The sequence below is a fragment of the Lynx rufus genome, unplaced genomic scaffold, assembly GCF_022079265.1.
Source record: "Lynx rufus isolate CCGP_SWC_20201006 ecotype Redwood Valley unplaced genomic scaffold, mLynRuf1.p SCAF_2, whole genome shotgun sequence".
In the NCBI taxonomy this organism is placed as follows: Eukaryota; Metazoa; Chordata; class Mammalia; order Carnivora; family Felidae; genus Lynx; species Lynx rufus.
Window position 1 is genome coordinate 191,044,230 of NW_025814834.1, and position 24,921 is coordinate 191,069,150.

At 52.2% G+C, this 24,921-nt stretch overlaps 1 protein-coding gene across 1 annotated transcript in view; it reads left to right on the forward strand.

The window, feature by feature from the left end:
- The window catches only part of RIMS3 (regulating synaptic membrane exocytosis 3), a 40,929-nt gene that overhangs the window by 8,923 nt on the left and 7,085 nt on the right, over positions 1 to 24,921 (forward strand). The window contains exons 2-7 of the mRNA XM_047085363.1: positions 7,620 to 7,796; positions 13,387 to 13,634; positions 19,028 to 19,169; positions 21,561 to 21,673; positions 23,857 to 23,958; positions 24,290 to 24,429. Of these exons, the coding sequence (XP_046941319.1) occupies positions 13,418 to 13,634; positions 19,028 to 19,169; positions 21,561 to 21,673; positions 23,857 to 23,958; positions 24,290 to 24,429 (714 nt within the window). The 5' untranslated portion in view covers positions 7,620 to 7,796; positions 13,387 to 13,417. The remainder of the gene's footprint in view (positions 1 to 7,619; positions 7,797 to 13,386; positions 13,635 to 19,027; positions 19,170 to 21,560; positions 21,674 to 23,856; positions 23,959 to 24,289; positions 24,430 to 24,921) is intronic.

The following is a 24,921-nucleotide window of genomic DNA, read 5'->3' on the forward strand; positions in this document are numbered from 1 at the left end:
ACACAGAATTTATCCACAGGAGCCAACACTGGGGCCAGGCAGGAGGGGTGGAGGTCCCGCCTGACTCTTCCCCAGAACCACGTCCACAGCAGGGGGGCAGGCCTGGGCTCCAGGAGGGTGGGGGGCCTGGGTAGTGTGAGGCATGTGCTCCTGTATCCATGGTGAATGTCTGAGGGTCTCTGTGAAAGCATAGTGTGTGTGTGTGCACGTGTGTGACAGAGTAAGTGTGTGTGTGTGTGTGTGTGTGTGTGTGTGATGAATGTAGCTCTCCAGCATACTGTGTATGTGTGTGTGTGCACGCGCATGCATGCACATGTGACAGTGTGTGTGTGATGAATGTAGCTGTCCAGCATACTGTGTGTGTGTGTGTGTGTGTGATGAATGTAGTTCTTTGGCATGGTGTGTGCATGTGTGCGTGCGTGTGTGACTGTGTGTGTGTGTGTGTGATGAGTGTCGCTCTCCAGCATACTGTGTGTGTGCACGCGCGTGTGACTCTGTGTGTGTGTGTGTGTGAGATCCATGTAGCTCTCCGTGGTGATGTACTTCTGAACGATATATCTGAAGGACTCTGAGCGCATGTTGTACGTGTGTGCGCACACAGCGTGTGATATGTGCATCTGTGGTAAATGTATTGCGTGGGATAAATCTGAGGTTCTCTGTGAGGGAGTTTTTGTGCAGCATGTGAGTTTGCGTATGTGTGGCAGGGCGTCTGATGTGCGTGTGGGTCTGTAGTGAACTCATCTCCACGTGGTGCGTGTCTGTGAGGCATATTGTGTGTGTGCTGTGTGTCTAGGTGGCTGGCTGCTGGGTGCGGTGTGTGCCTGTTATTCTGTGTGGCCGCTGGCTTTGTACAGCGCGCATCCGAATACGTGGTGTGTCTGAGTGGCCGCGGGAAGCCGTGTGGCGTGCGCGCGGGTCTTTGTGCCCGGGCAGGGGCGGGGGCGCAGAGCAGTGGGCCCGGGAATGCTGAGCGTGCCTGAAGGTGGCGCCTGCCCCAGCCGGGCCGTGCCGTGGGTGTGCTGGGTTCCCGGGGAGGGTCCCCAGAGCTCGGCGGGAGCGGGTGGCGCCTTCCGGCTAGGCGCGGGGCTGGTAACCAGAGCCCCTTCCCCCATGAAATATTGATCGGCCTCGCTGCAGCCCTGGAGAAACAGGGGCCAGGGGGAGGGGAGCGAGCGGACCGGCCGCTGTCCATGGTGCTGCCGGGAGGGGGGGAGCGAAATCTTCCCCATCCACCAATATGCTCTGGCTGGGGCCCCTGCCTCGGAGGATGAGCTTGCCTGCTCCTATCGCCTGTCTCTCAATTCCGCCACCCCATCTAGGAAGGGAGAACAGGGATCAAACGGGCATTTTGGAGGATCTACCATCCTCTCCCCCCTTCCCCCCGGCTGTGGCTAGGCTAAGAGTAGGGCTGTGTTTGGCTGAGACAACCCTAATATACACCTGTGGTCCTGGTGTGATTGTTGGTAGCATCTCTGCTTACTCTCAAAAGTCTTATTTGGATGATAAATTATGTGCATCCCCACAATAAGGCTTTGCTCCAAAGACCTCTTATCCCACCTTCTCTGCTCCGGGGTGGGGGAGGGGTTCTGTAGGTTCTGGGGGTGTGAGCACTAAGTGTGTTTGCAGGTGAGGGGATCGTCCTTCCTGTGCTAGGGCTGATCTGGAATAAGTGCTTGGGAGCCCCAGGCCCCTTGGGATCGTGCTGAAATCCAGACATTCCCCCAGGGAATCCGTCCTCTTCTCCACCAATCCAAATCCTGCTTTCTATTCAAGCTGTGATTTTTTTTTTCAGGCCTAGACTTTCCTTGCCCGTCTACATTCTTGGCTGGGCAAGTCTTCCCTTGGTTTTGATGTGACGGTGTGGTAGGGCCTCCAGGTTGGCCATCTGTATACTCGTGGCATTTTCTCTGACTTCTCTGCTGATACTCCCTTCTTCAGTGGATTCTATATTCCTCCTATCCCTCGCCCTTTGCTCACTTTGTACTCCCCTCTAGGCATTCTCTTTCCTTTCCATATGCCACTTTTCCCCTCAGGGTACACATCCAAATCCTGCCCACTTACATTGCTCTCCTGAGCTCCAGTGAATCTGCTTACCTGCCCAATGCCTCTATGTGGGAGTTGCAGTATTATCTCAGGCTCATCACATCTAAGATGGGACTCATCTTCCCCTTAAGCCAGTGTTTTCCTCTGGGACCTCAAGCTTTGCTGATGGCACCTCTCAGTCTCTACGCTTCCTATAAATCACTTTGGATTCTGTTTTTTCCTCTCCCCAACTTCGTCCCATCACTAACTCTAGGCAATGCCCCAAGCCTTCTCATGACTCCTGGCCACCCTTTTCCTCTTCCCATCTGCATTGTCTGAAGCAGTGCAGTCTTCTTATCTGCTTTTTGACTGTTTTTCCTTCTGTCAGGCTTTCTTCTGATTCTGCACTCAGTGTCAGATTGAGCTCTGTAAAACATTACATCTAAGTCATGTCAGATTTCACTCCTTACAGGATTAAAGTCAAGCTTCTTAGCCCTGCATTCAGAGCCCTTCACTGGCTGTGCCAAGCCTACCTTTTTAGCCTTCTCTTCCACAATTGTACTTACCTCCTGTTCCAACTGCACTGCCCTATTCACCATCCTGTGAACATAACACTTCCTCTCTGGTCCTTCCCAGGTAGTTTCCATTTCTCTCCTGCCACTTCTATCTCTCCTAATCCTGCCAATCTTTTGAGGTATTCTGCAATGCACTTCCCAATGTGCCTTTTCTAGTCTCCTCATCCTGAAGCATTCACTCTTTTTTTTTTAATGTTTACTTTTGAGAGAGAGAAAGCATGAGTGGGGGAGGAGCAGAGAGAGAGAGAGGGAGACACAGAATCCAAAGCAGGCTTCAGGCTCTGAGCTGTCTGCCCAACGCAGGGCTTGAACCCATGGACCACAAGATCATGACCTGAGCCAAAGTCGGACGCTTAACTGACTGAGCCACCCAGGCACCCCCTGAAGCATTCACTCTTGAAGAACAACCAGAGTATTTAATTTTTAACTTTCAGTGCCTTGGGTCGCCCATAGACCAGCAACATGGGTATCACCTGAGACCTTGTTAGAAATGCAAAATCTCAGGTTCCACTGGGGACCCATGGGATTGAAATCTGCATTTCAACAAGATCCCCAAGTGATTTGTGTAAATATTTAAGTTTGAGGGTAGGATCTTTTGTTTGGGAATGGCCTTCAGCCAGGGCTGGTGGTGTTCTTAAGTGCCAAGTCTAACAGCCCCCATCAGGTGACAGGTGGCACATCTGGCCAGATCCCAGGAGCTATGAGAAGGGGTGGATGGTTGAGATGGCTGTGAAGCATGCATACTTTGCCTGGCCCCTCCTACCTGGAATCTGTGCCCCAAAAGGCCCCAGAGCTCAAGCTCTGTAAATCTGACTCGAGAAAGTACTCTAGCGACACAAGGAGGAATCAATTAATCGATGAAAAAATAGTTATCAAGCATATAGCAGAACTTCTTCCTCTTCACAAAACACATACTGGTGGAAATGACTGTTATTTTAATGTATATTTTGAAAAGAAAAATATGTATTTTAGTTTTTCTTTATGATAGCATCAATACAGTTTCTAAAGTGGGAACTTAAAAAAACACGGTATGTCACATGAAGAAAATAAAAATAACTCACAATTCTACTATCCAGATATAAATATTGTCAATTTAATATTTGTTTGAGATTGTCATTCATTCCTTCAACACATTAAAAAAAAAATTTTTTTTACATTATTTATCTTTTGAGAGACATAGAGAGACAGAGCACAAGCTGGGGAGGGGCAGAGAGAGAAGGAGACACAGAATCCGAAGCAGGCTCCAGGCTCCGAGCTGTCAGCACAGACCCCGATGCGGGGCTCAAACTCACAAACCGTGAGATCATGACCTGAGCCAAAGTCGGACGCCCAACCAACTGAGCCACCCAGGCGCCCTCAACACGTTTTTACAGAGCCAGGTCTATGCCAGGCACTGGAGGTTCAGGGTGAAGAAGATATGGTTTCTGTTTTAGGTGGAGTGTGGGAGACAGGCATTAAACAAATTAAGAATAGCAGTATATGAATTTCCTAGGGCAGCTATAACAAACTGGGTGGCCTAAAACAATAGAAACTAATTCTCTAACAGTCCTGGAGGCAGGTGGCAGGATTGGTTCCGCTGAGGGAGATGCTGTTCCGTGGCTTTCTCCTAGCTTCTGGTGACCGCTGGCAATCCTTGGTGTTCTTCAGTTTGTTGCTGAATTAGTCCAAACTCTGCCCACATCATCATGTGGCATTCTCCCTGTGTGTCTCTGCCTTCATGTGGTTGCATTCTAACATTTATTTATTTTTGAGAGACAGAGACAAGGCAGGAGTAGGGGAGGGGCAGAGAGAGAGGGAGACACAGAATCCAAAGAAGGCTCCAGGCTCTGAGCTGTCAGCACAGAGCCTGAAATGGGGCTCGAACTCATGAACCAGGAGATTGTGACCTGAGCTGAAGTCGGACGCTTAACCAACTGAGCCACCCAGGCGCCCTTCATGTGGTTGCATTCTTATGAGGACACCAGTCATATTGGATTAGAGACCCACCCTACTCCAACATGACCTCGGTGTAACTAATGACATCTGCAATGACCCTATTCCAAAACAAGGTCAGATTCTGAGGTACTGGGGTTACTACCTTGACATATCTTTCCCCGGGGGAGAATTCAACCCATGACGGGCAGGGACAGTACAGAGTCTGGGAGAGCATGACAGGGGGAGTCATTTTGGGAAGACTCTCCTAGGAAATGACCTTCCAACTGGGACTGAGCGATGAATAGGGATTAGCCAGGCAAAGGCAGCACACAGAGAAACAGAGGGCATCAGAACATGAGGGTGGGGGTCAGCTGGAGAAGAACATTCCAGGCAGACAGGAGACCCAGGGCACTTTTGAGGAATGGAAAAAAGGCAAGTGCAGCTGGAATACAGAAGCGGAGCAAGAGCACGGGACGATCTGGCTCACTTGGCTTGTGGGCCTTGGTGTGAGGGGTTTTTACCTTCTCCTGAAAGAATTAGGGAGCTATGGCAAGCTGTCTTGCAGGAGTGATTCATTCTGCCTTGTGAGTGATCTCACAAAACTGAGCTGTCTGAAGGCTGTGTGCTTCCTCTATATTCCCCAGTTCTGAGGGAAGACACATGGCCATGTCCTCAGGAGCCCCCTGGCTGAGGAAAGACACATGGTAGCTCTGTCTGAGGAATGAAGGCATGGCCGTGTCTTCAGCAGCCCCTGGTTCAAATGGGGAGGACAAGCCCTGCCCTCAGGAACCTTGATCTGAGCAGGACACAGGGTGCAACTGGCTCTGGGTCTATCTTGCCCTTCAGTGTCCTGAGCTCTTGGAGTTGTAGACAGAGCTTTGGGTCTGGCTGCCCCACCCTCTGCCCTGCCGTGAAGACTGTGTCTGAGAATGTGTCCAGGGTAGGCACATGACCCACGTAGGTCCCTGGGGCCAGAGGCGCCAAAGCTGAGGGAGGCCAGGGGCTAGGTTTTGCAGGGGCTATCTCCTGAGCACCTTGCTGCCCTCAAAGAATGTCTGGCTATTTCCTTTCTATGCAGGAACTAGCCTGGTGCTCAACCCATCCCTCACCACACCCTCAGAGATTCTTTACTGTGTGTGACAGGAGAGGGCCCCCCCTGCCCAAAGCTGCCTTTCCTCCCTTGCCCGGGCTGGGTGGGCCAGGCTGGGTGGAGGAGAAGTGGGTCAGCTTGGTAGCCATGGTGACAGCAGCTGCTCCCTGCCAGCCTTCTCATCTCCTCACCACAAACCTCACCGATGAGCTCTTTTGTCCGGCCTGCAGGGATGGGGGCCAGGAGGGTGGTACTCAGGGCTGGAGCTGGTATGAGTGTGTACGTATTCAAGCTCGCACAGGCACCTGCTCAGAGCTGGTGTGCGTGCCTCAGCCAAGAGAACCCAGGATCCAGGTATGACCCTTCCTACTTCCCTGCCCACTAAAGGGATGGGGCTCCTCCCACCTCCCTGGGCTGGGCAGAGGCCAAGGAGGGGGTGTGTGTGTTTGAGTGTGCGTGGGTGTGTACACATATGTGAGTCTGCAAACGCCTGTGACTGTCAATGTGGCTGCTTCTGTGCACTTTTGTGTTGGGGGTGCATGTGCCTGGCTGTGTACGTAGGTGATTATGTCTTTTAAGTGTATATCATCCGTCTGGGTCGGTATGGTGTGTGACCACACATTTGAAACTCAGTGCCCTGTGTCTCCCCCTGTGTGTGTATAGTGTTGTGCATGCGAGTCTGGCTTGGGGGAGACAAAGGTCACATAATCAGGAGGAGACCTGGCATGGTGCTCCCCATGCAAGCTGGGTGTGCTCCCTCAGCCCAGCCTGCCTCCCCCACCATATGCCAGCCTTGTCACCCGCCCATCTTTTCCTGGGGGTGGGGTAAAGCAGGACTAGAAAAAAAGAGAACCCTTCTCCCCTTCTGTGGATGCAGACACTGGCCCCTGACATGGACACAGATTGGTACGGGAGATGCAGCGGGAAGCCCTGGTGGTGGACTGGGATTGGGTCAGGGCCCTCAAAAGTCAGACCCAGCTCCCAGTGAGGGCCCAGGAGCTGAGAGGCTGGCAAAGAAAAGCACAGTTTCACGTGCCAGCTCCCACCTCAACTGAGAGGCACAGGGACCCACATCCCACGCTGTCCTGCGCTCTGGGGGGAAGCAGGTGAGAGGTGATCCTCTCGGTCTCTGAGCCTTCCCACGAAGTGGTTGCACCCGGTGCGCAGTCCGGCCCAATGAGCACAGACACCCATACAGTCCTTCCCTGTTAACAAAGTCACCATTATGAGTAGTAACAGTGTAGTTGGCCAACCGAGCACTTAGCATGTTACCGATCCTTATTTTGTAGCATCTCATCTAATAATCCTAAGGCAGGCATTATTATCCCCACTCTAGTGGTGAGGAGCAGTAGGCTCGGGGGGGGGGGGGGGTTGTTAAGGAAATTGCCCGGCGTCATACGGCTTGCAAGTGACAGATCTAGGTTTTGAACCAAGTAGGTCTGCCTCCAAAGCCTGTGTTTTTAATCAGCGTTTTCCGGCTCCTCGTTATCCCATCCGACACCAAGTCCAGCCTGGAGAGTGGGGCTGCGTCCAGGTGGCAAGTAGACTCCCCCCGCACAGAAGAGGAGCCGGAAGTTCAGAGAGGCTGAACGACTTGTTCCAGGTCACATGGCTGGGGGTGGAGCCAGAAGTGCTCCACCCCCCATCCCGGGGTATCTCACAGTATCTGGGGAGGGACATCCCTTCAGTGGGAGGGAGGACTGAGGAAGAAAGAGTAAGATGTAGAGCTCCTTAGCCGTTGGACCTCCATTTGTCCCTCATGTGTTAAAAGTCTTAAAATTATGGGTGGGGCTTCAGCAGCAGTAGTTTGACATTAACGTGCCTACAGGCAGATTCGGGGACCCAGGAGTTGAGATGCTTTCTACAAAGTAGGAAACAGAAGCAGAGAGTTTAAATGATTTGCTCAACATCCCACAGCCATCTCAAAAGTCTGTCTCTCAACTCTGCAAGCTCCTGGAAGCCCTTAAGGATAGATGTTTTCACTAGCCCTTCCTCTAAACTCCCCTCTTTCCTTCCAGACTCTTATCACATCACCTCCTCCTAGAAGCTACCCTGATTGCCTTCACCTCCTTTCTTGAAAACTGGTGTCTGGGCAGAAGTTAACAGAAGCCTCGTGTAAATGCCCTAGGGGTGTGCTGTTGGTAGGGGCACAGCCCCCTGTGATGTGGAACACCACGCTCAGATTCATCAGTTGGGTGAGTTTGGGTTTTCTTCAAAGTGGGGAGGAAGCACCTGCCAGGTGATGTGGGACCTGGGAGTTAGGAGAACTGGGTTGGAGCTCTAGTTTTGTCACCAACTTTCTGTGTGACCCTGGGTGTGTCTCTTTCCCTGGGCCTTGATTTCCCACTCTGCAAAATGAAAGACTCAGGCTGGAATGGGGTTGGCAAATCTGTTTTAAATCATGGGCCACTTTTCACCAATTGGTGCTGGAGCTGTGTTGAGAGGGATTCTGAGGTTAAATCTGTCCTTGGTGGGAAAGAGATGGATTAGTGATGTCTGCTGTAGGTGGAAGAAGGAGAGAGGTGCTAAGAGCCTCAGTTATTTGCCATCCCTTCCAACCTACCAGTCCATCACCCTGTGACAGATTCCTTGGTCTCTCCTGTTGAAAGAGTGGGTAGCTAGGTTTATGTTGGGCTTTTGGATGGCCCTGTTTGACTCTCAAAATAGGCTTATGATCTGGTTAGACACATGAGGGACCTGGGTAGCCTGGCAGAGCTCTGAAACCCCAGCTGTCAGGATTCAAGAGATGGTCTGGGGAGCGCTTCGGGTACTGTGACTCCAGGGTAGAGGCCAAACATCCATAACTGGAAAGAAAACACTAGCCTCCTTGCTTGGGGAGCTTGGAAGGTATCTGCGGGCATGGAGCTTTGGCAGGAGTGGGGACAGTAGGACTCGTCCCTGGAGGGGACACCCGAGCCATAGTAGTAGATGCTGCTGTGGCAGTAGATGGGGGTCAGCGGAGAGAACTCCAGAGTGAGGTGTCTGTGACCCGGCGAGGAAGGGCTCCCTTCCTTGAGGTGCCATGAACTGGGCTGGGAAAGGGACAGTCCTGCTCAGAGGCAGAGAATTGTTGAAGTGACTTTTGTAGAAAGGATATAGGTCATTTAGCAATCTCTTGGAACCACCAATATGTGAGATGCTGTGCTCTGTGGCTTGCTGGCCCCTCACACTCTGCCCCCATCTCTGCCTGCTGCCCCTTCCCCGTCCCTGTGGTCTCATGGCTCAGAGGGCGCTATAAGTAGGACTTACATGGGGGCCAGGTGGCTGGCTCTGTCTCTCTGTCTACCCCCCCTTTTTTTAAATTTTTTTTTTTCAACGTTTATTTATTTTTGGGACAGAGAGAGACAGAGCATGAACGGGGGAGGGGCAGAGAGAGAGGGAGACACAGAATCCGAAACAGGCTCCAGGCTCTGAGCCATCAGCCCAGAGCCCGACGCGGGGCTCGAACTCACGGACCGCGAGATCGTGACCTGGCTGAAGTCGGACGCTTAACCGACTGCGCCACCCAGGCGCCCCCCCCCTTTTTTTAAACCTCTTTTTTTTTTTGAGAGACAGAGAGAGACAGAGCGTGAGTGGGGGAGGAGCAGAGAGAGAGGGAGACACAGAACCCAAAGCAGGCTCCAGGCTCTGAGCTGTCAGCACAGAGCCTGACGCAGGGCTCGAACTCACGAACTGTGAGATCATGACCTGAGCCAAAGTCAGACGCTTAGCTGACTGAGCCGCCCAGGTGCCCCATACCCCTCTTTTTTTTTAAGTTTATTTATTTATTTTGGGGGTGGGGGAGAGAGAACGAGTGGGGGAGGGGCAGAGAAAGAAGGAGAGAGAGAGAGAGAGAGAGAGAGAGAGAGAGAGAGAGATAGAGAGACACCCAAGCAGGCTCTACACTGACAGCACAGAGCCTGATGTGGGGCTTGGACTCACAAACCATGGGATCATGACCTGAACCGAAGTCAGACACTTCATCGACTGAGCCACCCCGGTGCCCCTCTGTCTTATCCCTCTTGAACTAGACTGACTGTCAGAGAAGCAGCCAGAGCCCCCATTCTGCCAATGCAGAATGTGTTCTTAGGCTCTGCTCTCCAGTTACAAGGATTTGTAGAGATCGCCTAATCCAATCCCTTCGTTTTACACACAGATGAGGAAACCAAGGCCCAGAGAAAGTGACACAAAGAATCCATAGGCATTCTAATCCCACTTTCTGATTCTTCATTCTCCCAGGCTGCCCTGCCCAGCACTCCTGCACCAGAGGTCAGGCCCTAAGACCTTGGGTCCACTGCTTTTGGTCTGGTTCCTCCTGTCCCCTTGAGGGTGGCCTATCTGGCTGGGCCCTCTGAAGCATTCACCAGCTCTCTAGGCCCCTCTGGGTGATCCCTGGGTAGTTAAAGATGAGAAAGTGGCTCCAGATGGTGCAGAGTCCTGGATGTCAAACCATCTGCTTGTCAATGTCATTCATTATTCATGAGGAAACATGAGCCCCTGGGTTGGCAGGGTCAGGAATTTTGTCCCATACTTTCTTCCCTTCTCAACCCCTGGGAGTGATAATCTTGAGCTTCCTGTAGGCTGTGCTAGGGAAGTGCTTGCTTCTCCAGCTGTGTCTGGGTGGGGTTTCTACTGCCCCCAGATGCTTTTGCCTGCTGTGGAAACCTGGCCCAGAGAGGTTTTTCTCATCGGAGATAATTTTCTTGCAGAGTTTTCGAAAAGCCGGAGACCCAGGGCAAAGCCTGAGTGAGAGGGATGGGCCTACACCTTTGGGTGAGGTCTGGGTTGATGGGGCAGGAACTGCTGAGTGTGTTCACATCTTTGTGGGAAGAGGAGACCTGGGTTCGAGTCCAGATGTTGCCATTTCGTAGCCAAGTAGGATGGGCAAGGCCTTGACTTTTCTGATCTGTGACGTGGAGATTACCATACACCTAACAAAAATACTTTAAACATTTTTTTAAAGTTTATTTTATTATTTATTTTGAGAAAGAGAAAGAGAGAGAGAGAGAGAAAATGAGTGGGGTATGGGCAGAGAGAGGAGAGAGAGAATCCTAAGCAGGCTCCACATAGAGCCCGACTCAGGGCTCAAACTCATAAACCATTAGATCATGACCTGAGCTGAAACCAAGAGTCAGACGCTTATGACTGAGCCACCCAGGTGCCCCTAACAACAATACTTTAAAGAGTAAGTTAGACTTACGCTGGAAGCCCTCTCCCACCATTCACCAAAAGACCATGCAGGTACCTAAAAAAAACCACACAAATTGGCACTAGAATTGGAAACTGAAGAGAAGAGATCATCATAGGCCCAAGTCCAGGGGGACTTTCCATTAGCTGCAAGGTTAATGGGGGATGGATGGAGAAATACAATCCGGGACTCTGTGTACATCACAGGGTGAGCGAAAACAGTCCAGACAACCACAAAGAAGGGAGAACACAGCTTTGACTCATCCCCACTGTCAGCCCTAATCTGCCTGGTTGGCAGGAGCCATGCTGACCAGGAGGCCGAGTGGCCACCGTTCACAGCTGTCTGGGGACTGAAATCCTCTAGAGTGGCATCCTCCCTCCTCCCTCCTTCTCCCCTGACCTGACACTTCAACTATGTCCTTTTGAAAAGGCAGATTCCCTCAGGGTGACAGGGCTGAGAGCAGAGGGTCGAGCAAAGTGACCGGAGATGGGCTGCCCTGGGAAGAGCTCTGTAGGCTGAGACAGAGCTGGGAAGGGCTGTGTGCAGAGCCTGCCGGAGCAGCCGTTTTTCCCATACTCTGAGCAGAGGGCACCTGCCGCAGCATTGGACCTTCAGCCAAGTTGTAGAGGCCGATAGCTGGAGATCCCATCTCTGTGCAACACTGAGCCACCCAGCTCCCCCAGAGTGGCTTCCAATGCCCTCTGTCTTCCCTAGCACTCATCAGAACAATCCAATTTAATATTTAATTATGTAATCAGTCACTCGCTGTCTGTCTCTCTTGGACTGGAGGCTCTGAGCAGGCAGGACCAAGTCGGCCTGGCTCGCTGCTGTATCCTCGGCACTCTGCACAGGCCTTGAAATTTGGAGGGGCTTCGATATTTTTTGAATCCAGCTTTGGAAAGGAATTTGGCAATATTTTACAAGAATCAGAGAAATGTTTATGTCCTTGGTATCAGGTAGGATGCTTTGGGATGTAACTGAGACCACTGATTCAAATTGGCTTAGGCAGTGGAAAACACATTATCTCACATAACCGGAAGGCCAGAGAAAAGCACGCTCCAGGGTGGCCGAGGTCCTTTCTGTCTGTGCTGTGCTGCACTCGACAACACTGGATTCCTCTTGGGACTGGGCCCTCTCTAGGGGGAAGAGACTTGAGGGAAGAAGTGGGGAGAGAGACCCCACTTCGCTGGTAAGCATGGAATCCAAATCTTTCCCTTAAGTCAGATCGGGCCAACTTAGTCATATGCCTGCCCTTGTACCAAGTTACCAAGATGAGGGCCGCTCACTGATTGGCTTGAACTAATCAGGATCTGCCTCTGAAATGGGATGGGGTGGTGGCTGCACAAAACCAGTGCTCTGTCAAGAAGCAGGAAGGGAGTGTGGCTGTTGGGGAGGCTCCTGGCGGTATCCACACTCAGCCTAGTGACTCTGTTTCTGGGACTCAATCCTAAGGAAATAAGTAGATCAAAGCAGTGTTGAGTGATGTTGTTTAAAAGACAGGAGAGGGGCGCCTGGGTGGCTCAGTCGGTTAAGCATCCGACTCTTGGATTTTGGCTCAGGTCATGATCTCATGGTTTGTGAGATGGAGCCCTGTGTTGGGCTCTGTGTTGACCACATAGAGCCTGCTTGGGATTCTCTCTCTCTCTCTCTCTCTCTCTCTCTCTCTCACTCTGCCCTCCCTCTTATCTCTCTCTCAAAATAAATAAACATTAAAAAAAAAAAAAAAAGAAGACAGGAGACAGAGGAGGAAGTCAGACCCAATCTAAGAGGTCACGATATTGAAATACTTAAGTCAATTATGCTACCTCTATACAATGAAATATTATGGTGGCGTTAAAACATTTATACCAAGTGTTCACGACAGTGGGAAATGCTTGTGATATGATGTTAAACGAAAAATACCAGGATGCAAAATTGTATTTGCATTATGAGTTCAATTATTTTTAAAAATGCATAGGAAAGAGACTGGGAGGAAATCAGATCAAAACGCCTCCAGGGGCCGCCACTCCGTGGTGCGCTTAAGGGCGACCTGTGCCTGCTTCTTTCTACTTTTCTGTGCTGTCCCTTCCAGCAGGAGGGCCCCTTCCGGAGCCGCCACCCCCACTCCCACCCCACAGGCTGGGGCCAGTCTTGCTGTCTCTGTTCTTATTATTGGCCATGACAATAATCACACTTACTATTTACTCCGTGCCTGGCACTGTTTTGGCGCCTTCACATGCTCTAATTTAATCCTTTCGACAGTCTTGTGAGGTGAGTGCTTTTATTTCTCGTTTTGCTGAGGTGTTCACTGAAGCCGCGAGGTGCTTGGTCACAAGATCACACAGCCAGTGTGTAGAGGCCTTTGGAATTCAAGAGTGGGCCGTACGACTCCACAGCCTCTGCCTTGACCTGGCCAAACCAGGTCACTTGCCAGGATAGCCATGTGCTAATAAGAATAGTTCCATTATTGAGCCAGACCCTGTGCACACTCTTTACGTTTATTGATTCGTTCAATCCTCACAGCCTCAGAGAGGCCAAGTGACTTGCCCAAGGTCACACAGCTAGGAAGTGGTGGGCTGCCGTAGAGTGGCTTCAGGGCCTGATGTGGCACCCCTTTGTTTCCTGCCCTCCCCCCACAGGATTGCCTGAGGCCTTGCCGCCCCTCGGACCATGTTTAACGGGGAGCCTGGTCCGGCCTCGGCCGCAGCCTCCAGGAATGTGGTTCGGAGCTCCAGCATCAGCGGTGAAATCTGTGGCTCCCAGCAGGCTGGGGGTGGGACCGGGACCACCACGGCCAAGAAGCGGCGCAGCAGCCTTGGGGCCAAGATGGTGGCCATCGTGGGCCTGACTCAGTGGAGCAAGAGCACACTCCAGCTCCCCCAGTCTGGTGAGGGGACGTGGGACACGGAGGGGGTGGGGTGGGGTACCTTGCAATGACGGGGCACCCAGGGGGCGTCCTCATGCCTACAAATACTTATATAGCACTTACCGTATACCAGCTGCTACTCTGGGTCCAGTACATGTCCTGACTCATTGGATCCCCATAAACTCCATGAGGCAGATCCTGAAGCAAGAGAAGGGAAGTAAGATGCCCCCAACTACATAGCAAGCGGGTCGCTGGAGCCTGAATTCAAAGCAGCCGGGCTGCGGGGTTCATGCTCCTGAACTTTACGCTGTGCTGCCTCCGTGCGCACCCTTACGCATTCAACAGCCACCGTATTCCTGGCACTGTGCTAAGTGGCACGGCTCCACAGACACGCATCCACAGGATACAGTCTCACCTGCATTCTCTGAATTTCCCAAGTACAAATAGCCGCAGGAATGCAGCCACACATTACCAAGTCACAAGAGAGACACACACACCTTGTATCGTCATACGGTGTGTGCTCATTTGCTCAGGTGACTCACCCCTACTGCCGGGAAATCATACTGCAGTCATTCACGCTTGTACATGGTCACAATGAAGCCAGTCATGCAAATCGCACAAGCATGCTCCTCTGAGTAGTAACGTACAGACCCAGATCACTGAAGCACAGTCGCATACGCACACACACAACAGCCCATGGTCACAGAAACATGTCGCACACGTATACGTACACGCACATACCTCCCAAAGCCACGTTCACACACGCCTTAACAGCTACATCCTGAAAAACGTATTTTCTCAGCCACCTAGTTTTGGAGTCCTAGTGATGCTCGGACTGGGGGGTGACCCACTTTGTCACACACAGTCACCCTGGACCCCACATCACAGAGGAGGAGCCAGCCCTCCCCTCCCAAGACCTCCTCACTTTGTGGCATCAGCCCAGACACCAGCTGGTTTTGTTTTAAAATCTCTTCCTGCTTATTTTGTTCAGAGTAACAACTTCCCCAGGAAACCTTCAAATAGGCAGCTGGATGGGGGTGGTGAGGGGGCGGGGGCGCCGGAGGATCCAGAGAGAATGCTCATCAAGACTCCCAGTTGAGGGTGGGAGACTTTTCCAGGCCTTAAAATAGATTTTTACAAAGCCCTTCACAGGAGCACGTGGGATGGTCTTTTCCAGCAATCAAGCTGCAGTGTGTTTTTTAGCTCAGAGAAATGTTAGATGGGGAGGGGGCTTCGGGTTATCAGTGGCCCAGAAGGCATGGCCTTTGTGTTTGCAGTGTGGGCCTGGTGCTAGGGAATCAGGGGGATGGGGATCCAGGAGTTCAGCTAGCACAGAACCAAGGGGTGGGATTAAGGTTGGGAGATTAAGATTAGGAGGTTGAGGAGGTATTGGGCTCCAGGAGTCTGGCTTTAGGAATCTGGCTGATTCAGCTTCAGACCCAAAGGCTTCTTCATGCCCGAAGTGATTTGAACAGATGGTTTTCCAAGGTCAGGGCTGGGGCCTGAGTCACTGGGAGACATTCTGGTGATCTGCCTGGGGCTGTCCACCTACCCAGACTCCACAGTCAACAGGCAGGGACTGGAGTAAACACCAAGAAGATCTCAAGCCTCGAGGGGAGATGAATGACGGTGAGGCTTCTGGATCACTTGTCTCCATGGTAGGCATGGGTACAGCTGAAGGCCTGGGGCCTGAGCCAGGAGAATTGCCCAGATGCCCTTTTAACCAAAATTCTCTGTGAATCATCCAATCTCCGAATGGGAGAGCAGGGAGGGCCCCTTGGGATCATCTAGTCCCCTACACTCATTTTATCGATGAGGCATCTGAGCCTGGAGAGGAGAAGGCACTTTCCTGGAGAACAACTTCAAGTTGGCCTTCACAGCCACACCCTGTCATTTACTAGTTGGGTGATTCAGGCAAGTTACTTCGCTTCTCCGAGCTTGCTTCCTTGATTGTGGAATAAGGACAATGATACCTGTCTTGCAGACTTTCCAGGGAATTACATGAGACAGGATATGCAAAGCCACTCAGCCTCATGCCAGCACATAATAGATAATTGGTAAATTGTTGGTATTATTATTACCCATGGCCACACAGTAGGACCCAACAAGAAGTGAGTTCTCTAGCCCCCACAACTCTGCCTCTCACCAGTAGCATACTCCTCTCCCATCTGTAATTCTTTCTTTCCATTTTTTTTCTCCCCAGTCTTGAGGTTGCCAGTGTCCCAACTTGGAGCCTCCTTCTGGGTAGGAGAGTCTGGCCCCAGGGGGATGTATGGGCTACCTCGCACTGGCTCTGGAAACTCGGTTCTGGGAAAAGATCCTAGCAGGGTGCCCCTGCTGCCCCCAGATGGGATGGCTCAGTTCCCTGAAGGGCTGGGCTGTGTGAAGTGGGGAGAACTCCTCTCTTGGACCCCAGCTTCTGAGCTCTAGGTCTGCCCTTCCCAGGAGCTTCCTTCCTCCTCATCTGTCCATACTCTGCATTGGCTCCAGCCCCACCCATCTCCTCCTGTGTCCTAGTTCAGGACCCATTATATCTAGCCTGGACTATTGCCCCAGCCTCCTCTCTAACTCTCCTGCCTCCGGCCTGCCCCTTCCAGTTTTTTCCTCACATTTTCCTAAAGTGGCCTTGAAGAAACTCACCCTGAAACTTCAGAGTTTCATTCTGGCTCTGTAACTCCCCGTGGGTCCTTGGGAAAGTCACATTTCCACTGGGTCTCTATTTCCTCTTCTATAAAATGCAACTATAGAGATGGTCTCCCAGCTTCCGGCTATATCTAACATTCTCTAAGTTGTGAGAGCAATGATGAAGGTAGGGTCAGAGTTTTAGGGTCCTAGGACATAGGTGGGTTCTGGCCTGGCCTTAGGCTGGGTCTACTCAGGGCCCACCCTGGGCTATTCCAGCCCTTGCCCAAATGGAGCTCCTCTTTTCAGTACCAGGGACAGCAGCTCTTCCCACCTCAGCTCTGGGCTCTGGGTCAAGGTGGGGAGAGGACTCAGGACCCTTCCAGGAGATGCCCTGTGAGTGGTGCTGAGCGCTCCGACTGCCTCTCCCTTCTATGTGGTGGGACAGATGGGATGGTTCCTTGAGTCTTTCAATTTCCAGGAACCACAGAACTATTGCAAGGAACCCAGTTCTCTAGAGAGAGAGAGGCTACATAAAGTTATTCCCCAGATGGATAGAATTCAGACTGGACAAGTATCAAACCAGTAGAGGAATTTTCTCTGATGTTGCAAGAACTTTCTCCCCACTCAAAAGACACAGAACCGAATCTCTGCTGAATCACCTCTCAAATCGATGTGGAGTTGATGGAGGGGGTGAAAAGTTGGCTATCAGTAGACTGGGAGAGTGTGGGCCTGGGGTCTGGCCCCAGCCCTATGACCATGTGGACCTTGGGCTCTCCATCTATGGCAGTGGGAGGTCAGCGAGGCGTCTCCAACACTTCAGGATTCTGTGACACCCTTCCCAGGGGCTCATAGTGGGTTCGGTAGGTCAAAGAAGGTAAATTTTCTCCCAACTGGGTCAAAGCTTCTCAAGTTGTAGAAGAGGGGGGATTGGGGCCATGGGGTGGTGAGGCTCTGGCTTCAGCTTAGGGTGTGTATTGTTGGGGGGGGATATGAGAAGGGAGGAAAAAGTGCAGCTCCCACAGACCCTCTGTCTCCTAACTGGGTTAGGGGGTGTGTGGCAGTTAGGAGCCAGGGACACCATGAGTCCCCTACACCCACTGTTATTGCCCTGTGTGTGTGGTGGGTCACACACCATTTATGAGTTTGTATCTACGTGTGTGATCGAGTGGATGGGTTCAACTCCAAGTGTTAGGGCATGAAGGTCACATGTCCGTGGCAGAGTATGTCATGTGTATGTATGACTAAGACCTGGTAGGACCATTTGTGACTGTGTGCCCATTATATGAACATACGTGACCTGGTGTGTGAGATCACTGTACTCATACATATGATCATTAGCACTCATGTATATCTGCTTATGTCAATGTGAAAGAAATACACATGAGCTAAAGTGACTGTGTGTGTGTGTGTGAGAGAGAGAGAGAGAGAGAGAAAGGTGGGGGGGGGGAGAGAAACAGGCCAGCAAACAGTCATATCAGCGGTCTCATTGACTCATGGTTAGTAGCTATTCCAATATCCCAGAAGCTGGGGTGGTTTCAGAGAAGACATTCCTCCTCACCACCAGCCCATCCCCACTCCCAGGACCCCCATCCCATCTGCTAGTGATGCCGGCCTTCTCAGCCGTCCCTCTCCCAGTGGGACTTCCTGAAAGGTAAGTAGGACGAAGCAGGAGGAATAAAGTTCCCCTTTGCGCAGGCTGGTGTTTTGAACATCCCCTCCCCAATTTACCATTGGGTGTGACCAAGAGAGGAGGTTGCCAGCATATCCAACTCCCCCCTCCCCACTGCTTTTGGAGGCTGTGTTGCCGGCCCCACTCCCAGCCTCCCCATCCCTGTCAGCATCTCCACTCGTCATTTTCCCAGGCCTCTAACCAGTGACAGCAAATGGCTCCTTTGGTATCGTCCTTATCTGAGTGTCTCTTCCTACCTATGAAGCTCCGTAGGCAGCAAAGCGCCAGCAGGGGAAAGCCCTGCAAACCTTCCACTCGTCTTCTGCTCCCCCCACCCCCAGGAGGAGAGGGTGTCTAGTGGGACCTCACTGCAATGCTGAGGAGGTTGCCATGGAAACCCAGGCAGGATGGTGCGCTGCTAGGAGAGGCAAAGTGCCCCGTGTTCCCTGCAAGGCTCAAGAAGGGGGCTGGGGTGAGGGTAGAGGGCCCTCCAAACAAGAGGTACAGAGACACCGAGTAAGCTCTCACCGCATGGCTTCTGGAGTTCCTCTGCAGACCTCTCTTTCAGAACCAAGGTCAATTCAGGCCAACCTAGTGGTCCCTCTCAGTCTTGCTTCCCTAACGGCCCCTCCAGCCCGCCACACACATCTCTTTCCACATTCAGGCCCACATTGAGAATGTGGGTTAATGTGAGAGTGGCTAAACTTCACATGGGGTTCTTTATTGGTTCTGTGAAGGAATCAGAGTCAGAGGTGGATTGTGAGGTCGGGGTGTGATAGGGTTCATGAGGGTAAGGGGGAAAGCAAATCTGGGAATGCCAGAGAAAGCAAACTTTCCAGAAGAGAAAGGAGCACGTAACCATTTGGGGCAAAGGCTGGAATTGCGTTGGGAAGGTGGCCATCAGGGAGCCTGGCAGGGATGAGGCTGAGTGAGGGCTGCAGGGCTGGTCTCCACCTGGTGATCCCCCCACCCTGCAGCCCCAGCTCACCTGTGCCCCTGCCTCCAGTTCGAGTCCTGCCCATCCTGCCCCTTCCCGGGAGGTGACTTTGGCAGCACGCTCTCCGAAGCCTCTTCAGCGATCTGACCTTGTTCCCTTTCTGTGCTTTCGGGGGGGTCACAGAAGGGGCCACCAAGAAGCTGCGCAGCAACATCCGGCGGAGCACAGAGACAGGCATCGCCGTGGAAATGCGGAGTCGGGTCACACGCCAGGGCAGCCGGGAGTCTACCGATGGGAGCACCAACAGCAACAGCTCCGAGGGCACGTGCGTGCAGCCCATGCCCACTGTGGTCCCCGCCCCACCCTCCTGCACCCTCCAGGGGCAGGGCTGGGAAATCTTCCTGTGGGGGTTTCCAGTCCGGATGTCCGGGTTCTTCTGCGTCCCTGCCCGCCCTGGACGTCCGCCGCCTAGGCCCCAGTCTTCCTCTGCTCCAGGCTGCTGTTTCCCCTCCAAATACCCCCCAGCAGCCCCAGGGCAGTGTATCCCATCTGTATGTCTCATCCCCACCCCTTACCCCCCCCCCCCCAGCACCTACATGCTGCCTTGCTCCAGAGGAGAGGGCTCGAAAGGAAAATGTGATCCTAAAATTCTTCTCTGAAACTATTGTTATGGCTCAGATGAATGGAGTTCTCGCAAGTGGTCTTGCCTGGGGCTTAGAGGAGGAGGTTGGACTAGATCAGTGTTTTTCAAACTGTGGGTGGTGACTCAGGCAGGAAGTAAAATCAGTTTAGTGGGTCAAAACCAACATTAGAAGAAGAAATGGAAAATTCAAACATATCCTGTGGAGTGAGGATGAATTACCTTGGGAATTTTTGTTTTTTTAATATATGGATACACAGAGGTCCGTGGTGTTAAATATATTTCTTCTGTTGCCTGGGGGGAGGGGGGGAAGGGGGGGTTACAGTTAAAAATTTGAAAGTCACTGGGTTAGATATTCCCTTGGTCTCTCCTAAATCTATGCAACTGGTTATATGACTAAGATTTTTTGGTTTGGCTTCATCAAGGCCCATTGACTTTAGGACCCTGTGGCTCTATTATTTAGGATTCTGTGACCTCATATGTCACTACTGTGCCCACTTCCATGAATGCAAATGGCCAGTGACATTTATTGCATCTTACTGTATGCAGGGCATCAGGTGAGTGCCTTTTACTCTGGGATCTGCCAGCTACCATCAGAGCAAAAATAGTATCTCATTTAACACAACAACAACACTGGGGGATGTCGGTACCATTATAACTCCATTTTACAGGTGGAGAGACTGAGGCATGGGAAGAGGGTGAGGTCCTTTACCCCAGGTCACAGCCATTCGGTGGTGGTGGAGTCAGGATTTGAATTAAGGCCATTGGACTCTATAACCTTTTTTTCACAACCTCTACGCTCTCTCTAATTCTGTGACCTTGAGAGTCTGTTACTTTATGTATGTAACCTTCTCAGATCCCATTTTCCTCAGAATTCAGTGTGAGGCTATTGCTGCTGGCCAGTAAGAGCGGGTGGGCCTCGAAGCCCCTTCCCAGGAAGTAGAGCCCAGCCAACTTCCTAGTTGGGGAGATCCAGGCCCTCTTCAACAAGGGTATGTCCTGTGTCTTTCTCCCTGCCTGTCACTGGCCAAGGGGAACTCAAGGCCAAACTCTCCAACAGGGAGTCATTCTGGGACAACCTGATCTCTCAGGCCAGGAACCGAGGCTATGCTAGGAGGTCTTAGAACTTCGGTCCTTCGTAGGTCCTGAGAAGACCCGGGTCAGCCCTCTAGTATCTGGCCTTTGTCTGCTGGCCACCTCCAGAACATCTAGGCTTGAGGACATGAACAAGTAGCACTTCCCCTTGATGTTAACGGCAGCAACGTAATAACTACCATTTTTTTGTTTCCTGTTTGTCTGGGGCTTTCATGCATCACCTGCCTTGATCTTCCCCCTCCCCCCCCCCCCCCCGCCATGACCCTATGAGTTGGGCATCCTCTCTGTTTTGAAGTCAAGGCAAGTCTCTTACCTCTTGGAGCCTCTGTTTTCTCATCTGTAAAACTGAATAATAGCCCCTGGAGCGCGGAAATGGCTATAAGGATGAAATGATATAATGTATGCTGAGCATTCAGTGTGCTGCTGGCGTCTGGCCAACTTTCAATCACTGTCAGTTTGCTTGTTACTATTTCCAGGCCCCCACAACCAGGGACCACCCACCATCACTCGCCTTTTATCTCAACCCTGTAATTGTGTTATTTTGGTCTCGGCTGCTGTTTGGGGCACCACCTCAGATTATTGACTTGGATTTCAAACATATGGTCAACTAAACCTCAGTTCTCGGAACTTGCTCCAGGCATTGAAATTCCTGGCCTATGTTTCTGGTTCTTGGCATCCATACCCCCCTGGGGAGGACACAGGTGCCCAGCAAGCCCTGCCTTCTAAGGGTTATCTTAGAAATCCTGGTGCTTGAGGATTGAATAACATTATTATCTTTATTATTTCTCAAGAGACATCAAAGTATTTTTCTTCAATGTGCAGAGATGAGCAGTTCTGTTTGTTCCCAGCTAAAGTAGTGTTCTCGTACTGTGTAGGGGGTGGGGAATTGAGGCACAGAGGGGCATGGCCCAGTGTCCTTGGGGCAAAGCCACTGCATCTCACTATCTAGACCACCTCATACCCCTCTGCCTCTTCCTCCAGGTTCATTTTCCCCACCACCCGGCTCGGGGCTGAAAGCCAGTTTAGTGATTTCCTGGATGGGCTGGGACCAGCCCAGATTGTGGGGCGACAGACATTGGCGACACCACCAATGGGTGAGTCTCCTTGAGGGCAGAGCGAGTAGGGCGGAAGGGGCGAGCTCGGTGGGGGCCCTGTGTGATACAGTGTGAGCTGCAGAGAGGAGCCCTCACTCCGGCTTTTGTGCCCCAAGAAGGAGCCCGGCACTCCTCAGTCTGTCTCTCATCAGAGAGGACAAGGGGAGCCAGCCTTGCTCTGCTGGCTACCCTGCAGCAGCTTTATAGCACACCCCTGCCCTCACCACCACGCACCACCCCCCCCCTCCACTCTCCCACCACCTGCTACCCGCCTGGCGGTGCTGAGTGCTGGGCGGAAAACGGTGAACAAAAATCATCACAGCATTGGTGTTCACCAAGTCCATTCTACCACTGATGCTCTGTGTAACCTTGGCCACGTCACTTCCCTTCTTTGGGCCTCAATTTCCTCATCTGTAAAATGGGAATAATAATACATGCCTCAGTACTGCAATCTAACAACAATTCACTGAGTTCCTATTCGCTGCTTTGAGTGAAGTTATTTCATTAACTCCTTAGAAAGTGTGTCTTGTTTGACTTGTTACTTAATAGTGCCTGGCACCTAAAAGCCTTTTAAGTAATTTTTTCATCTCCCTTCCTTGCAGCTAGGACCTATTTCCCGGAGTCTACGCTTGGTCCTTTTAGCTGCACTTCTGGTCCACTCCCTCCCTCTTTCCCTCTCTTAGATACTGTGTTGGCTTTAAGCAGCTCCTCCCAGGAACTAGCTTCCCCATCAGTCCTACCTAGGAGTCTGACCCAGACATCTGGACTCAGTCTTCATTTGAACAGTGTTCAGATGTTGACCTCACAGGTTCAAAGTGTTGAGGTTCAAAGTGCTGACGTCACAGCCCATGAGAGAGCTGGGCTCAGACAGTGCTCTGCCCTAAGCCAAGCTGTGGAGCTGGGTTTCCATCCCACCATACTGCCCTGTCTTGCTCTAATGTGCTTACCCAGGAGGCTTTGTCTGCTGGAAGAGGGGGTCCACGGGGACCCCTCAGCTCTCCTCTGGCTCTTGGGTAGGATTTGGCTAATTCCCAGCCCTTGCTTACAGGCTCTTACGGGCCTGGGGAATCTGCTTTTCCCAGCCCTAGGCCCAGCTGGGAGGCAGTGAGAGGAGCCAGCCATCTCCACAAGGCTTTTGCACCACCACAGCCTAGAACATTTGTGTGTGGTGCCGCCTGGTGTCTAGAAGTGGAAAGGACAGGCTTGTATTTGCTCATCTTGTTAGGGATGTTACAGTGAGACCTCCCCCTTCCCACTCCCCCATGGGGAGGTCAGAAATAGCTAGAGGGAGGGCGATGACTTCCAGGAGGTTTCCTGAAAGTAATAAATCCCCATCTTCCCAAGTATGCAAATACAAACAATTGCACGATAGCTCAGTGTATCTAAAACGGGTGGCTGAACCCAAAGTCTGGCCCATTTTAATCTTTCTGCATCAGGCTTATGATTCTGCACTCCTTTGAAGGATGCTCCAAGTGACTAATGCATAATTTCAAATTCTGCTAACTGGTGTCGAACAAAGCGAAGAGTTCTAGAAATAACTGACATGACTTCACACAGAACTTGCCTCAGCGAGATAATCGTTTGTGGGAGCATAGTGAGGAATTCTGAGCTTTCTGCTCCCAGGAAAGCCGGCCTTTCCTCCCTCCTTTGGCAAGGGTACGAACAGGCCCCTCGTTCCCAGGCAGGGGCCTCCTGTACCACACAAGCTCCTATCTCTGCGTCTCTTCAAACTGATATTTTGTCTATATTCGTTTGACAAAATGTATTTTGGGGCGTGGTGGAGGGCTGCTGTGTAGAAGGTGAATAAGAGCCGCTAAACCCACAGCCTCCCTCGCTTTCTTCCTGACGCCGGAAGTTCTGTCCCCAAACCTGCTGTCCTGTTCGGTGAGACAGAAGCCCCCCAGGAAACCAGCCTCGCCTGGGAATTTGGCAGCCATTTGTTGTTACTCAAGCATGGCCCCCACCGAGGGCCATGCCCCTGCCTCTCCTCAGGGGACCTATCAAAGTATTTCACAGCCTGCTCTCAAGTGGCCTCCCGAGAGCAATCCTGGCACATGCAATTTTTTGCATATTGTGCCCTTTCCAGTGCTGTAGCGTCCTCTGCAGACGGCGTTCTCTACAGCAGCTGGCCGGCCTGCCCCTGCGTCTGCCTCTGCCTGGACTGTCCCTCTTCTCCCTTGCAGGGGACGTGCACGTTGCCATCATGGACCGGAGTGGCCAGCTGGAGGTGGAAGTGATTGAGGCCCGGGGCCTGACCCCCAAACCAGGCTCCAAATCCCTCCCAGGTAAGGCAGAGCGGCAGGGAGAGGGGTTTTCCATCTGGGGTCCTGCCAGGGAGGGGTATGCAACTGAGCTCCGAGTCTAGCACATCCTCAGCTGCCCCTTGGCCTAGAGCCGTGTTCTCGACTTGGCTTGCCTGGAAGGCCAGTGGACAGGGTTGGGGGGAGGGGAGGATGGACGAGTCAGTGTTTGAGTCCATCTTTTCTACTGCTGTCCACTGGTCAGCTCGTCCCACTCACCTTGGTCACCTCCAGGGCCAGCTGGATGTCAGGGGGTGGGGCAGGGCATAGCATTCTCTCCTGGACCCTTCCCATCATGCTCTCTCCCGTCCCGCAGCCACCTATATCAAGGTTTACCTGCTTGAGAATGGGGCCTGCTTGGCCAAAAAGAAGACAAAGGTCGCCAAGAAGACCTGTGACCCCCTGTACCAGCAGGCTCTGCTCTTTGACGAGGGGCCCCAGGGCAAGGTGCTGCAGGTGAGTGTGATGGGGCAATCCTCAAAAACCGCAGGTTGTCATTTCAGATCTCTTCCACGTACGATGTGTCCCGTGCTGGGCACCGTACCAGGTGCATTGATGCGCTTTACATGTTTGTTTTCACAGCCCAGGGAGGTGTTATTGCCCCTGGTTGATTCATTAGGAAACCAGAGTTCAGGGGGACAGCTCCACTGTCCCCCAGGTTGCCCTGCTGGTAGGTAGAAGCAGGGTGTGACCGCCGCCTTCTCTTTCCAGCCGGCGCTAATGTCTGTTGCTCATCAGCTCCATGCCAGGCTCTGTGTTAAGTGCTTTCCAGTCCTGACCTCCTTTTGTGCTCGAGATGGTCCTGGGAAGTAGGTATGATGATCCCCATCTTGCAGTCTCAGAAAGGGGAAGTGACTCGTGTGAGGTTTCAGCTGGTAACTTGCACAGCCAGGGTGACCCCGGGGCCGAGGTGACCTCGCCCAAACCGCCTGAGAGTGCGGTGCCCTC